Below are 16980 nucleotides of genomic sequence, written 5' to 3' on the forward strand. Positions count from 1 at the left end.
AATAAATTCAATACGCAATATTATCCCACAGCTGTATCCGTCTGACACTGGAGTATCCTGGAGGCTGACACACTTGTTTTTAGTCTGTTTACCTTGCGTACATATGATGCAGCATCTTCCTCAGTGTATACTTCAGCACTGATGGCCCCGCGGCGTCTCCGACCCTTTACCACTGGGTTCATGGGTGGGGGAGGGGAGATCTCATCCTCCCGAGAGTCCGAGCGGGAGCCTGATTTCTGCTGGTTTATGGACTGTTTAGCTTCCTCCTGTCCAAGAGATAGGAGGAGTGGTGTTAATTATAACCTGCCTGCTGTTAGCTTTGATGGAAGAGGATACACTGCAGCTGGATAGTGAGAAATTGATTGTTACTGCATACTCCGCAGATACGTCTTGACTCACTATTTTGCGGGCAAAAGGGAACTTGGTGCAAAAGGGAAGAGAAGATAAGAAAAATATAGGAAAAATATAATGGGTTATGCAGCATGCTTTTTAATTATGGCATAGTGAGACGGACTATGCTAATTTTAAGCAAATGAACAATTGAATGGGGTTAGGAGTATAAAAATGGTCTTCACAAAAACTTCTTTATTTAAATTGAAATTTCAGAAGATTAGACGACATAAGGCAAACACCTTCCTCAGCCTTACTTTATAGCTAACTAAAGACCAGTCAGCACTGACAACTGGCACACATAGGGAGGAATTCAATAGTTTGCTTGTGCCCGATCTCCTGTCTAAAGTAACGGGAGATCACGGATCAATATGCAATTGTCCCCCGTTAATGCGCTGATCGTGTCCATATCAGTCAGGTTTAGCCTCGTAAAGCGGCAAAACCCAACTAAACGATTGGACGCAAAAAAATCCAGTTTGGGCACCCAAGCAGGTCATTATGAGTGCATTCCAGCTTGCCACGCCCCAGGGTAGCGAGCTGTAATTAAGTTCTTGCACCTGCCGGAAGAAACATTTAAATAGCTGTCGGGGTACCGGCGATAACAATTGAAATCCCCCCAATGAGAGCTCTGACCTGGAACCCACATTTGTTTACAAATGAAGAAAAGAACCGGGGGGAGTAGATCCTTTAGGATAGAAGTTATGAGATAACTGAAAGGAGAATAAAGTGTCAGTAAAGGGATGAAGAGGCCTACCTTTTCCAGACGCTCAAAGTACTCTCGGAGAAAGGCCATGGGTTTGTCAGGCCGGGCCGTGCATAGCTGTACAATGCAGTCTTTGAGAAGCTGCTGAATGTTGTGTTTCTGTACATAGTGCTCACACTCCCGAAGGCTACGATCCTCCTCGCTGCTAGTACTGCACGATGCCATGGCGCAGGAGCTTAAACAAAGAAAAGACAGACAGCTATTTATAGGAAACAGGAGCAAGCTGTCCCGAGTACGAGCAGACATCGATGCATAGTACTACCATGTATAAGACCTTCTGAGACAGATCTCATGCTCTTCTACAAAACATCTCCAGCAGTGACTACATTACGGTGTCGCCATTTAACATCATCATCACTAAGTGACTAAATAAATACAGACTCTATCAGAATCCAGCATTTATAATCGACAAATGAGCATCTATTTTAAAACTATACACCTGGGGGCACTCATTAATAAACCAAACACAGAACAAGTATTGCTGAAAAGCACCAAAAATCAAAAGCTACAATCTCAAAACTGGATATGGCAGATTAAAATACATAAATGAAAATTAGACTACTTCCCTTTGTAGCTATAAAGCACTAAATGACATAAGGATGTATACAAATACCAACAGTCAGGACCAGGAACAACATTATAATAAGTTTGTCATGCATGATGGGATACTTTCGTTGCTTCTATTGGAGCTGCTAAAACCACACATGGGACAGATTTTATTAAGTGTTCCGCTATGGCAGTGATTCCCACGTCCAGACCTCAGGAAACACTAACAGTGCATGTTTTCCAGGTCTCCTCACAGAATCATAAGTGAAGTAATTAGCTCTACCTGTTGATCTTTTAAAATGTGCCAGTCAGCAATAAATAAACCTGTGCTGAATCATAAAGTATGGAAAACATGCACTGTTAGGTTTCCCCGAGGACTGGAATTAGGAAACACTATTGTGGTAATTTTTTTTTCTTTACGTTTATGATGATCACATACAGACTGATACAGTAGAAACATCCAATTTTGCAACACTTGTAGTGACCAGATTAGATAAGCCCCCGCCTTGCTAAGCGGATGGAACAAGGGACAAAGAAGATTGTACACACTGGCCAATAGCAATGAAGATGTATTATAACAGCATCAATACATGACACCAACGTTTCGGGGCCACACGCCCCTTTGTCCAGGTGAGCAACCTTTTGCTCACCTGGACAAAGGGGCGTGTGGCCCCTAAACGTTGGTGTCATGTATTGATGCTTCTATAATACATCTTTGACTTACTTAAGTTCTCTGAGTGCCGCTGCTTTTGTAATATATATATATATATATATATATATATATATATATATATATATATATATATATATATATATATATATATATATATATATATATATATATACACATATATACACATATATACATACACACACATACATACATATACACACACACACATATATATACACAAACAAATATAGAAAACCACAGCACTCGCCACCCCAGAAGCGGGGTGCAGTGTCTGCACTCACCACTCATAGGGTGGGGTGCATGCAGCCCATGGCCACCTACCCAAATACATACAAATAGAGAATTCAGCACACACCATAGTAAGCTCACTTGTCCTCACAACATCAATAAATAAATGATGGGGGTTTAGTTAGTGAATTGGCCAATGGGGTTAATCTTTGGTCAACTCTTATTAACCATGGTCACAGGCCTTTTCATGCACCCCTGTGTAATCTCAATTGTTCTAAACCTGTGTCAGCTGCTCCTTAGTAATTTATCGGCTGTGTCAGGTGACTAGTATGCCTTTAAAAGCCACTAGATATGTGGCAGACATACATTAAACTTAGTGGACATATTTGCAGTTATATTATATGTGATACAGTTGCCAGGTTTTAATTCTTAAGGCTTTGTGATAGTTTAGGACCTGCATGAAGGTGGGGTACCGTGGAGCGGTATGCAGGCTTCCGTGCATTGGCCAATTCACTAACTAAACCCCCATCATTTATTTATTGATGTTGTGAGGACAAGTGAGCTTGCTATGGTGAGTGCTGAATTCTCTGTGTGTGTGTGTGTGTGTGTGTGTGTGTGTGTGTGTGTGTGTGTGTGTGTGTGTGTGTGTGTGTGTGTGTGTGTGTGTGTGTTAGTGTGTGTATATATATATATATATATATATATATATATATATATATATATATATATATATATATATATATATATATATATATATATATATATATATATATATATATATATATATATATATATATATATATATATATATATATATATATATATATATATATATATATATATATATATCTGCTAAAGTTCCGAATGATGCACATTTAGAACAGGCAAGGCACTACAGGACTTTTTCAATGAGATAATTTAATGAAAACATGAAAATCGGTACATCACCATGAGCACTTAATCATCAGAACGATGCTGCATTTCGGGCCCCGCAGGGTCCCTTCTTCAGGTAGGTGAAAGTGCTGTAAAAAGAGGACAAACATGTACATGTCCTCTTTTTACAGCACTTTCACCTACCTGAAGAAGGGACCCTGCGGGGCCCGAAATGCAGCATCGTTCTGATGATTAAGTGCTCATGGTGATGTACCGATTTTCATGTTTTCATTAAATTATCTCATTGAAAAAGTCCTGTAGTGCCTTGCCTGTTCTAAATGTGCATCATTCGGAACTTTAGCAGATGTGTGGATTTTTGCAATGGCACACAGGTGATTGTTCTTTGACTATTTGAGTGCCGGATCTATTCTTGGATATATATATATATATATATATATATATATATATATATATATATATATATATACACACACACATACATACATACATACACACACATACATACATACATACACACACATATACAGACACATACATGTTGAGTGTCCCTTATACAAAATCCCACATTTTTGGGTCTATCTATATATAGTCATGGGAACCGGGGCGTTGTTTGGAGCGGAATAAGAGTTAAAGGTGTGTCTTATTTTACCTGGAACAGAGGAGCAAGTGGCAATAAATACAACTGTGTGCATCAGAAATCAGGTTAATATATAAAAGCACAAGTAAGACATCTGGGTTTGGATATAGCATATAAGGGTACTACGATGCTTTAAAAGACACAAGGTCCCAGTTGTCCACTTTGAAATAATCAACCATAACCACCCCAACGAAAAGGGTGGAGATACAGCGAAAAAACACTATACAAACTTGACCTATGTGGATTTATTAGCTACTGTTCATCCTCAAGGTCTTAATGCCAAAATTGCTTGGAATGCTTCGATCTAATCTTTTGCTTAGGCCAATGGTTCCCAATCTAGATCCTCAAAGCACCCTAGCAGTCCAGGTTTTAATGATATTCATTGCTCAGCGCAGATGGTTAAAACAAATTGACTGAGGTACTAATTAAGTCACCTGTGGCCAAGCATGGATATACTTAAAACGTGGACCATTAGGGGGCCTTGAGGGCAGAGTTCAGGTACCTCTGGTCCATGCAATATCCCTGTTATATTCTGTGATTATGTCTTCTTCTGTATTATTTATTAAGGGGAAAATTGTCACAGCACACATTTGTGATATTCAATCCGGGATCCCTTAATATATGCATATATATTATAGACACCCGTTTAGATGGTCTTATTAATACTATTCTGTTGTATGCATTTCTTATTATTGTCACTGTGCTAACTTCCAGGGTGCCTGGGCCATAATAGAGGGACAGTCATTAGTGGACATGAGCCTCTAGTTGCCAGGTAACAGACACCCCATCAACTTATTTGGCTCCATTCGGCACCTGGCTCCTATTGTTCTTATGGTTAGGTGTGTGGAGCACTGTTTTAGTTGGAAAGACAAGTTGGACGGTTGGAGGAAAGTTGCTCTGCTGTGTGGACAGTTTTACTTGAACTCACCTCTAGATTTTCAGGATGGCTATAAACCAATATAACAGTTGACTAATGCTGGTTATCAGTGGCGGTTCTTGCCACGGGCAAGCGGTACTTTTGCCCGGGGCGCCGCACCAGGGCAAGAACCGCCACTGTGCCCCCCGCAGTGCCCCGCTGTGCCCCCCGCTTTGAAGGGAACCAGACGCGTAGCGTCTAGTTTCCCTTCATTGAGAGGACCTTAGTTGTGCGGTGCGCGATGACGTCATCGCGCACTGCACAGCAAAGGTCCTCTCCATGAAGGGAAACTAGACGCTACTGTCTAGTTTCCCTTCATGTAGAGGACCTTTGCTGTGCGGTGCGCGATGACGTCATCGCGCACCGCACAGCATAGTGGCACAGACACTAGGGGTCATAATTGACCTCTAGTGTCTATGCTGTTCTATGGGAGAGACATAATAACGTCTCTCCCATAGATCGAGGAAAGGAGAGAAGAAGAGCGGCGCCGGCGGAGGAGGTCTGCAGCAGTCTGGATCAGGAACGGGGATGGTAAGTATACTTTTTTATTTTATTTTATCTTTCAGCGTCGCTACAGGGGCATAAATGGGGGCGTAACTGACCACGCCCCCATTTGAAGCCACGCCCCTATACTTCGCCCGGGGCGCCACAATCCCAAGAACCGGCCCTGCTGGTTATACACGCTACAAATATCTGTCTGATATCAACAGATCCCCCAGATAATTGTACAGTGTATGCAGGCGACTGATTTGAAAATATCGATCGGTCAGGCATGACGGATCACTTCCGAATGTCTGCCTGATGCAATGTTTTCTAAATTAAAAGTCTGCCGCATAGCAGAGTGTATGGCCACAATAACAGCAGGGTGTCAGGCTTCCAGATAAAATGCCTGTTGGTCTGACAGGCATTTTATTTACACATGTATGACCAGCTTTAGTAAGGCAAGCCTTCAGTGAGGACAAGCAGAATATGTACAGAAGACAAGAGCTGTTTGCACAGGCAATTTCACATGGTCTGTTTGCAAACACAACCTGCTGTGTTACAGACTCTTTACAGAAAGTACTGACAATACATGGTCTAATTTATGAGGCACCCTTGATGAGCAGTGCAAAGCTCCTTGGTTTTCTACCAGGATGGTCTCCTGCCAAGACGACCCTAGTCTGTGTTTTCTGAAGACCCCTGAATATTACAAGTGCACCTAGATCTGTGGAGACCAAAACGTCCCACGAGGCATCCTGTAAGAAACATGAATGCCACATTAAATCCAATCTCATTTACCACTTTAAAGCCATAGAATTCAGGACACAAATTCTCTATTTTTCTTCTAAAATTCTCTTTGTCTTAGCATCATGTACAATATGCCTTACATAATTAGACTGAGGAGACATCAGGATGGTCTTGAATGCATATGGTAATTTTGCATGTGAAACTTTTAAAGTGCTTTTAACATGCATTGTGAATACAGCACCATATAGTTCCACAAAATGAGGCAAAAACCAAGGCACATGGCGTGACCAAAGTGTGACCTTCAGTGTGGCAAAACAAGCTCCCCGTCATGGGGTCAGATCTCGTGGGTCATCAAACACAGCAACACCCTGCTTTTATGGATATACAATTTAGAAAATTACATAGGAAGTTCTACTGAGCAGAAGAAACGGTCTACAATATTCTGTCAAACTCACCAAGCTTTGGGAGCTAAACACAAATCTTCCCACTCCATAACATACACACAGCAATACCAATACTACCAGTGTGTGAAACAGCAATGAATTCTTCACCCAACACTAAAGCTGTGTACACACGATGCGATATGCACTTAACTTTTCTTATGATTTTGACTATATAGTCAAAATGGTAAGGAAAGTTCGTGCATATTGCACCGTGTGTACACAGCTTGTGATGCCGATGCGCAGTCCCGCGGGATCGGCATCACAAGCAAAAATAGACTGCAGGCAAGTCAATTTTGATTATCTCGTGTAAAAGATAGTCAAAAAACTGTCACTTAGCAAAAATCGGTATCACAAGCACAGTCATCTTTGCTTGCGATACCAACCACAGTCCATGTTGCATAGTGAGAATCAGGCATAGCCCAAATCTCACCGTGTGTATGGACCTTAAGGGCTGAGGCAGAAGAAAGTCATACAGACACACTTATGCAGAAGTATATAACTTCTGGCCTGTTTACTACCCATTACCAATCTACTCAGGAAAACAATTTAAAACTACGTAGTCTTGTGTCGCTAAACATGCGGCTGTACAATGTGATGCGACTTTCAATATTAATTAGAAGACAAGATGTTTATTCTTGTGCTCTGGACGGGAGCAGCTCCACTCAACTACTGCTCTTCAAGAACAATAAGGACAACATACAAACACAGCACTAGACGCCACTGAATGGATGAAGTCTGATGTCCAATGTTCTAGTACACAGTAAAAGTGCTGCAGCTGCACCGGATGTGCTGAAATGAACACTTCTGCTGGACCAGGTAACTGAACAGTAATGGATGCGTCCTTTCAGATGCTGTGCTGGTTGGACTACTTGTGGGTGGACCGCTGAGTATTTAAAACAAATGACGTGCATTTAACAATATTTTATAAAAAAAAAACTAGCTGGAGTACCCGGCGTTGCCTGGGATTTAAAAAAAATAAGATTTTTCTTACCGGTAAATCTATTTCTCGTAGTCCGTAGAGGATGCTGGGAACTCCGTAAGGACCATGGGGAATAGACGGGCTCTGCAGGAGATAGGGCACTCTAAGAAAGCTTTGGATTCTGGGTGTGCACTGGCTCCTCCCTCTATGTCCCTCCTCCAGACCCCAGTTAGAGAAACTGTGCCCAGAGGAGATGAACAGTACGAGGAAAGGATTTTTGTAAATCTAAGGGCAAGATTCATACCAGCCACACCAATCACACCGTATAACTTGTGATAAACTACCCAGTTAACAGTATGAACAATAACATAGCCTCGGTTCAAACCTGATCAACTATAACATAACCCTTATGTAAGCAATAACTATATACAAGTCTTGCAGAAGAAGTCCGCACTTGGGACGGGCGCCCAGCATCCTCTACGGACTACGAGAAATAGATTTACCGGTATGTAAAATCTTATTTTCTCCAACGTCCTAGAGGATGCTGGGGACTCCGCAAGGACCATGGGGATTATACCAAAGCTCCCAAACGGGCGGGAGAGAGCGGATGACTCTGCAGCACCGATCGAGCAAACAGGAGGTCCTCCTCAGCCAGGGTATCAAACTTATAGAACTTTGCAAAGGTGTTTGACCCCGACCAAGTAGCAGCTCGGCACAGTTGTAGTGCCGAGACCCCTCGGGCAGCCGCCCAAGAAGAGACCACCTTCCTAGTGGAATGGGCCTTAACCGATTTAGGCAATGGCAATCCTGCCGAAGAATGCGCCTGCTGAATCGTGTTACAGATCCAGCGAGCAATAGTCTGCTTTGAAGCAGGAGCGCCAACCTTGTTGGCCGCATACAGAACAAACAGAGCTTCGGTCTTCCTGATCCCAGCCGTTCTGGTCACATAAATCTTCAAAGCCCTGACCACATCCAGGGACTCTGAATCCTCCAAGTCCCGTGTAGCCACAGGCACGACAATAGGTTGGTTCATATGAAAAGATGAGACCACCTTGGGCAGAAATTGAGGACGAGTCCTCAACTCTGCCCTATCCACGTGAAAAATCAGGTATGGGCTTTTATATGATAAAGCCGCCAATTCCGAAACCCGCCTTGCAGCAGCTAAGGCCAACAACATGACCACTTTCCAAGTGAGGTATTTCAACTCTACTGTTTTGAGTGGTTCAAACCAAGGTGACTTGAGGAAACTTAATACCACGTTAAGATCCCAAGGTGCCACCGGAGGTACAAAGGGAGGCTGAATATGCAGCACGCCCTTCACAAAAGTCTGTACTTCAGGAAGAGAAGCCAATTCTCTTTGAAAGAAAATGGATAAGGCCGAAAATTTGAACCTTTATGGACCTTAATTTTAGGCCCAAATTCACTCCCGTTTGAAGGAAGTGAAGCAGACGGCCCAACTGGAACTCCTCCGTAGGAGCAGTTCTGGCCTCACACCAAGAAACATATTTTCGTCATATACGGTGATAATGTTTCGACGTCACGTCCTTCCTAGCCTTGATCAGGGTAGGAATGACCTCCTCCGGAATCCCTTTTTCCGCTAGGATCCGGCGTTCAACCGCCATGCCGTCAAACGCAGCCGCGGTAAGTCTTGGAACAGACAGGGCCCCTGCTGCAGCAGGTCCTGCCTTAGAGGAAGAGGCCACGGATCTTCTGTGAGCAACTCTTGCAGATCCGGATACCAAGTCCTCCTTGGCCAATCTGGAACAATGAGGATTGTTCTGACCCTTCTTATTCTTATTATCCTCAACACCTTGGGTATGAGAGGTAGAGGAGGAAACACATAGACCGATCTTAACACCCAAGGTGTCACCAGAGCGTCTACCTTAACCGCCTGAGAGAGTCTCTTGACCTGGCGCAATACCTCTTTAGCTTTTTGTTGAGGCGGGACGCCATCATGTCTATCTGAGGCAGTCCCCACCGATCCGTGATCTGTGTGAAGACTTCTTGATGAAGTCCCCACTCTCCCGGATGCAGGTCGTGCCTGCTGAGAAAGTCCGCCTCCCAGTTGTCCACCCCCGGGATGAACACTGCTGATAGTGCGCGTACATGGCCTTATGCCCAGCGTAGAATCCTGGTCGCCTCTGCCATGGCCACTCTGCTCCTTGTGCCGCCTTGGCGGTTTACATGAGCCACTGCCTTGACATTGTCTGACTGAATCAGAACCGGTTTGTTCCGAAGCCATTCCTCCGCTTGGCGTAGGGCGTTGTATATGGCCCTCAACTCCAGGACATTGATGTGGAGACCAGTCTCTAGGCTTGACCAGAGACCCTGGAAATTTCTTCCTAGTGCGACAGCTCCCCAACCTTGGAGGCTCGCGTCCGTGGTCACCAGGACCCAGTCCTGAATGCCGAACCTGAGACCCTCCAGGAGGTGAGCACTGCGCAGCCACCACAGGAGAGACACCCTGGCCCTGGGAGACAGGGTGATCCGTTTTTGCATGTGTAGATGGAACCCGGACCATTTGTCCAATAGGTCCCATTGATAGGTCCTTGCATGGAACTTGCCGAAGGGGATGGCCTCGTATGAAGCCACCATCTTCCCCAGAACCCTCGTGCAATGATGCACTGAAACCTTTTTGGCTTCAATAGGTTCCTGACCAGAGCTACGAGCTCCTGAGCCTTCTCCACTGGAAGAAAAACTCTTTTTTGGTCTGTGTCTAGAATCAGGCCCAAAAAGGGCAGACGCGTTGCAGGGACTAGCTGGGATTTCGGTAAATTGAGAATCCAGCCGTGCCTCTGCAACGTCTTCACGGACAGAGACAAGCTGTCCAGCAACTTCTCCCGAGATATCGCCTTTATGAGGAGATCGTCCAAGTACGGGATAATTGTGACGCCCTGCCTGCGCAGGAGCACCATCATTTCCGCCATTACCTTGGTGAAAATTCTCGGGGCCGTGGAAAGACCAAACGGCAACGTCTGAAATTGGTAGGGACAGTCCTGTACTGCAAATCTCAGGAACGCCTGGTGAGGAGGGAAAATCGGAACATGAAGGTACGCATCCTTTATGTCCAGGGACACCATCCAATCCCCTCCCTCCAGGCTGGCGATGACCGCTCTGAGCGACTCCATTTTGAACTTGAACCTCTTCAAGTACAGGTTCAGGGATTTCAGATTTAAAATGGGTCTGACCGAACCGTCCGGTTTCGGTACCACAAACAGGGATGAATAATAAAGTTCCTCATCTCCAGCAAGGAGAGGGTTGACTATCACCTGTTGAATGTACAATTTGTGAATTGCAGCTAACACCAGCTCCCTCTCCGACGGGGAAGCCGGCAGAGCAGATTTGAAAAACCGGCAAGGAGGCATGTCTTCGAATTCCAGTCTGTATCCCTGGGAACAATCTCTATTGCCCAGGGATCCACCTGTGAGAGAACCCAGACGTGGCTGAACAGACGAAGACGTGCCCCCACTTGATCTGACCCCCCCCCCCCCCTGAAAGCCCCAGCGTCATGCGGTGGACTTTGCGGAAGTAGGAGAGGACTTCAGCTCTTGGGAACTAGCCGAGTGCAGCTTTTTTCCCTTGCCTTTACCTCTGGCAACAAAGGACGATCCTCGTACCTTCTTGCTTTTATTGGAACGAAAGGACTGCATTTGATAATGCGGTACCTTCTTAGCATGCTGCGGGGGAACATAAAGGTAAAAAAAAATAAGATTTTACTCACCGGTAAATCTATTTCTCATAGTCCGTAGTGGATGCTGGGACTCCGTAAGGACCATGGGGAATAGCGGCTCCGCAGGAGACTGGGCACAACTAAAGAAAGCTTTAGGACTACCTGGTGTGCACTGGCTCCTCCCACTACGACCCTCCTCCAGACCTCAGTTAGGATACTGTGCCCGGAAGAGCTGACACAATAAGGAAGGATTTTGAATCCCGGGTAAGACTCATACCAGCCACACCAATCACACCGTATAACTCGTGATACTATACCCAGTTAACAGTATGAAATATAACTGAGCCTCTCAACAGATGGCTCAACAATAACCCTTTAGTTAGGCAATAACTATTAAACAAGTATTGCAGACAATCCGCACTTTGGATGGGCGCCCAGCATCCACTACGGACTACGAGAAATAGATTTACCGGTGAGTAAAATCTTATTTTCTCTGACGTCCTAAGTGGATGCTGGGACTCCGTAAGGACCATGGGGATTATACCAAAGCTCCCAAACGGGCGGGAGAGTGCGGATGACTGCAGCACCGAATGAGCAACTCTAGGTCCTCCTCAGCCAGGTTATCAAACTTGTAGACTCTTGCAAAAATGTTTGAACCCGACCAAGTAACAGCTCGGCAAATTTGTAAAGCCGAGACCCCTCGGGAAGCCGCCCAAGAAGAGCCCACTTTCCTCGTGGAATGGGCTTTTACAGATTTAGGGTGCGGCAGTCCAGCCGCAGAATGTGCAAGTTGAATCGTGCTACAGATCCAGCGAGCAATAGTCTGCTTAGAAGCAGGAGCACCCAGCTTCTTGGGTGCATACAGGATAAATAGAGAGTCAGTTTTCCTGACTCCAGCCGTCCTGGAAACATATACTTCAGGTCCCTGACTACGTCCAGTAACTTGGAATCCTCCAAGTCCCCAGTAGCCGCAGGCACCACAATAGGTTGGTTCACATGAAAAACTGATACCACCTTAGGAAGGAATTGGGAACCAGTCCTCAATTCCGCCTTATCCATATTAAAAAATCAGATAAGGGCTTTTGCATGACAAAGCCGCCAATTCTGATACACGCCTGGCCGACGCCAAGGCCAACAGCATGACCACTTTCCACGTGAGGTATTGTAGCTCCACGGATTTAAGTAGCTCAACCCAATGCGACTTCAGGAAATCCAACACCACGTTGAGATCCCGCGGTGCCACTGGAGGCACAAACGGGGGCTGACTATGCAGCACTCCCTTAACAAAAGTCTGAACTTCAGGCAGTGAAGCCAGTTCTATTTTGGAAGAAAATCGATCGAGCCGAAATCTGGACCTTAATGGAACCCAGTTTTAGGCCCATAGTCACCCAGACTGTAGGAAGTGCAGAAATCGACCTAGCTGAAATTCCTCCTTTGGGGCCTTCCTGGCCTCACAGCACACAACATATTTCCGCCATATGCGGTGATAATGGTTTGCGTTCACTTCTTTCCTAGCTTTAATTAGCTTAGGGATAACTTCCTCCGGAATGCCCTTTTCCTTCAGGATCCGGCGTTCAACTGCCATGCCGTCAAACGCAGCCGCGGTACGTCTTGGAACAGAGAGGCCCCCTGCTGCAGCAGGTCCTGTCTGAGCGGCAGAGGCCATGGGTCCTCTGAGATCATTTCTTGGAGTTCTGGGTACCAAGCTCTTCTTGGCCAATCCGGAACAATGAGTATAGTTCTTACTCCTCTCCTTATTATTATTCTCATTACCCTGGGTAAGAGAGGCAGAGAAGGGAACACATACACCGACTGGTACACCCACGGTGTTACCAGAGCGTCCACAGCTATCGCCTGAGGGTCCCTTGACCTGGCGCAATATCTTTGTAGCTTTTTGTTGAGGCGGGACGCCATCATGTCCACCTGTGGCCTTTCCCAACGGTGTACAATCATTTGGAAGACTTCTGGATGAAGTCCCCACTCTCCCGGGTGGAGGTCGTGTCTGCTGAGAAAGTCTGCTTCTCAGTTGTCCACTCCGGGAATGAACACTGCTGACAGTGCTAACACATGATTTTCCGCCCATCGGAGAATCCTTGTGGCTTCTGCCATCGCCATCCTGCTTCTTGTGCCACCCTGTCGGTTTACATGAGCGACCGCCGTGATGTTGTCTGACTGGATCAGCACCGGACGGTGTTGAAGCAGAGGTCTAGCCTGACCTAGGGCATTGTAAATGGCCCTTAGTTCCAGAATATTTATGTGTAGGGAAGTCTCCTGACTTTTCCATAGTCCTTGGAAGTTTCTTCCCTGTGTGACTGCCCCCCCAGCCTCGAAGGCTGGCATCCGTGGCCACCAGGACCCAGTCCTGTATGCCGAATCTGCGGCCCCCTAGAAGATGAGCACTCTGCAGCCACCACAACAGCGACACCCTGGCCCTTGGAGACAGGGTTATCCGCTGATGCTTCTGAAGATGCGACCCGGACCACTTGTCCAACAGATCCCACTGGAAGATCCTTGCATGGGACCTGGCGAATGGAATTTCTTCGTAAGAAGCTACCATCTTTCCCAGGGCTCGCGTGCATTGATGCACAGACACCTGTATTTGTATTAGGAGGTCTATGTCTAGAGACGACAACTCCTTGGACTTCTCCTCCGGGAGAAACCCTTTTTATCCTGTTCTGTGTCCAGAACCATACCCAGGAACAGTAGACGCGTCGTAGGAACCAGCTGCGACTTTGGAATATTCAGAATCCAGCCGTGCTGTTGTAGCAATTCCCGAGATAGTGCTACTCCGACGAACAAATGCTCCCTGGACCTCGCCTTTATAAGGAGATCGTCCAAGTACGGGATAATTATTTCGGCCATTACCTTGGTAAATACCCTCGGTGCCGGGGACAGACCAACGGCAACGTCTGGAATTGGTAATGACAATCCTGTACCACAATTTTGAGGTACTCCTGGTGAAGAGGGTAAATAGGGACATGCAGGTAAGCATCCTTGATGTCCAGTGATACCATGAAATTCTCCAGGCTTGCAATAATCGCCCTGAGCGATTCCATTTTGAACTTGAACCTTCGTATATAAGTGTTCAAGGATTTCAATTTTAGAATGGGTCTCACCGAACCGTCTGGTTTCGGTACCACAACATTTTGGAATAGTAACCCCGGCCTTGTTGAAAGAGGGGTACCTTGATTTCACCTGCTGGAAGTACAGCTTGTGAATTGCCGCCAGTACTACCTTTCTCCGAGGGCAGCAGGCAAGGCTGATGTGAGGCAACGGCGAGGGGGAGTCGTCTCGAACTCCAGCCTGTATCCCTGTGATACTACTTGCAGAACCTAGGGATCCACCTGTGGGCAAGCCCACTGATCCCTGCAGTTCCCGAGACGCGCCCCCACCGCACCTGTCTCCACCTGTGGAGCCCCAGCATCATGCGGTGGACTCAGAGGAAGCGGGGGAAGATTTTTGATCCTGGGAACTGGCTGTCTGGTGCAGCTTTTTCCTTCTTCCCTTGTCTCTGTGCAGAAAGGAAGCGCCTTTGACCCGCTTGCTTTTCTGAAGCCGAAAGGACTGTACCTGAAAATACGGTGCTTTCTTAGGCTGTGAGGAAACCTGAGGTAACATTTTTTTCTTCCCAGCTGTTGCTGTGGATACGAGGTCCCAGAGACCATCCCCAAACAATTCCTCACCCTTATTAAGGCAAAATCTCCATGTGCCTTTTAAAGTCAGCATCACCTGTCCACTGCCGGGTCTCTAATACCCTCCTGGCAGAATGGACATTGCATTAATTCTGGATGCCAGCCGGCAAATATCCCTCTGTGCATCCTTCATATATAAGACGACGTCTTTAATATGCTCTATGTTAGCAAAATATTATCCCTGTCTAGGGTATTAATATTATCTGACAGGGTATCAGACCACGCTGCAGCAGCACTATTTATGCTGAGGCAAATGCAGGTCTCAGTATAGTACCCGAGTGTGTATATACAGACTTCAGGATAGCCTCCTGCTTTTTATCAGCAGGCTCCTTCAAAGTGGCCGTATCCTAAGATGGCAGTGCCACCTTTTTTGACAAACGTGTGAGCGCCTTATCCACCCTAGGGGATATCTCCCAACGTGACCTATCCTCTGGCGGGAAAGGGTACGTCAGCAGTAACTTTTTAGAAATTACCATTTTCTTATCGGGGGAACCCACGCTCTTTACACACTTCATTCACTCATCTGATGGGGGAATAAAACACTGGCTGCTTTTTCTCCCCAAACATAAAACCCCTTTTATGTGGTACATGGGTTCATGTCAGAAATGTGTAACACATTTTTCATTGCCGAGATCATGCAAGGGATGTTCCTAGTGGATTGTGTACATGTCTCAACCTCGTCGACACTGGAGTCAGACTCCGTGCCGACATCTGTGTCTGCCATCTGAGGTAACGGGCGTTTTTTGAGCCCCCGATGGCCTTTGAGACGCCGGGGCAGGCGCGGGCTGAAAAGCCGGCTGTCCCACAGCTGTTACGTCATCCAGCCTTTTATGTAAGGAGTTGACATTGTCGGTTAATACCTTCCACCTATCCATCCACTCTGGTGTCGGCCCCACAGGGGGCGACATCCCATTTATCGGCCTCTGCTCCGCCTCCACGTAACCTTCCTCATCCAACATGTCGACACAGCCGTACCGACACACCGCACACACACAGGGAATGCTCTGACTGAGGACAGGACCCCACAAAGTCCTTTGGGGAGACAGAGAGAGAGTATGCCAGCACATACCAGAGCGCTATATAATGCAGGGATTAACACTATAACTGAGTGATTTTTCCCCCAATAGCTGCTTGTATACACATATTGCGCCTAAATTTAGTGCCCCCCCTCTCTTTTTAACCCTTTGAGCCTGAAAACTACAGGGGAGAGCCTGGGGAGCTGTCTTCCAGCTGCACTGTGAAGAAAAAATGGCGCCAGTGTGCTGAGGGAGATAGCCCCGCCCCTTTTTCGGCTGACTTTTCTCCCGCTTTTTTTATGGATTCTGGCAGGGGTAATTTATCACATATATAGCCCTGGGACTATATATTGTGATGATTTGCCAGCCAAGGTGTATTATATTGCCCTCAGGGCGCCCCCCCCCAGCGCCCTGCACCCATCAGTGACCGGAGTGTGAGGTGTGCATGAGGAGCAATGGCGCACAGCTGCAGTGCTGTGCGCTACCTTGTTGAAGACAGAAGTCTTCTGCCGCCGATTTTCCGGAACACTTCTTGCTTCTGGCTCTGTAAGGGGGCCGGCGGCGCGGCTCCGGGACCGAACATCGAGGTCGGGTGCTGTGGTCGATCCCTCTGGAGCTAATGGTGTCCAGTAGCCTAAGAAGCCCAAGCTACCACCAGTTAGGTAGGTTCGCTTCTTCTCCCCTTGCTCCCTCGCTGCAGTGAGTCTGTTGCCAGCAGATCTCACTGTAAAATAAAAAACCTAAATATACTTTCTTTCTAGGAGCTCAGGAGAGCCCCTAGTGTGCATCCAGCTCAGCCGGGCACAAGATTCCAACTGAGGTCTGGAGGAGGGTCATAGTGGGAGGAGCCAGTGCACACCAGGTAGTCCTAAAGCTTTCTTTAGTTGTGCCCAGTCTCCTGCGGAGCCGCTATTCCCCATGGTCCTTACGGAGTCCCAGCATCCA

The 16980-nt window shown here is 46.5% G+C and overlaps 1 protein-coding gene across 1 annotated transcript in view; it reads right to left on the minus strand.

The window, feature by feature from the left end:
- Nucleotides 1-16980, minus strand: part of PRKAR1A (protein kinase cAMP-dependent type I regulatory subunit alpha) — a 174410-nt gene that overhangs the window by 107678 nt on the left and 49752 nt on the right. Inside the window, exons 2-3 of the mRNA XM_063960728.1 lie at nucleotides 1145-1328; nucleotides 93-266 (exon numbers count right to left, since the gene is read on the minus strand). Of these exons, the coding sequence (XP_063816798.1) occupies nucleotides 93-266; nucleotides 1145-1318 (348 nt within the window). The 5' untranslated portion in view covers nucleotides 1319-1328. The remainder of the gene's footprint in view (nucleotides 1-92; nucleotides 267-1144; nucleotides 1329-16980) is intronic.

Source organism: Pseudophryne corroboree, chromosome 3 (genome assembly GCF_028390025.1).
Source record: "Pseudophryne corroboree isolate aPseCor3 chromosome 3, aPseCor3.hap2, whole genome shotgun sequence".
NCBI classification, from domain to species: Eukaryota; Metazoa; Chordata; class Amphibia; order Anura; family Myobatrachidae; genus Pseudophryne; species Pseudophryne corroboree.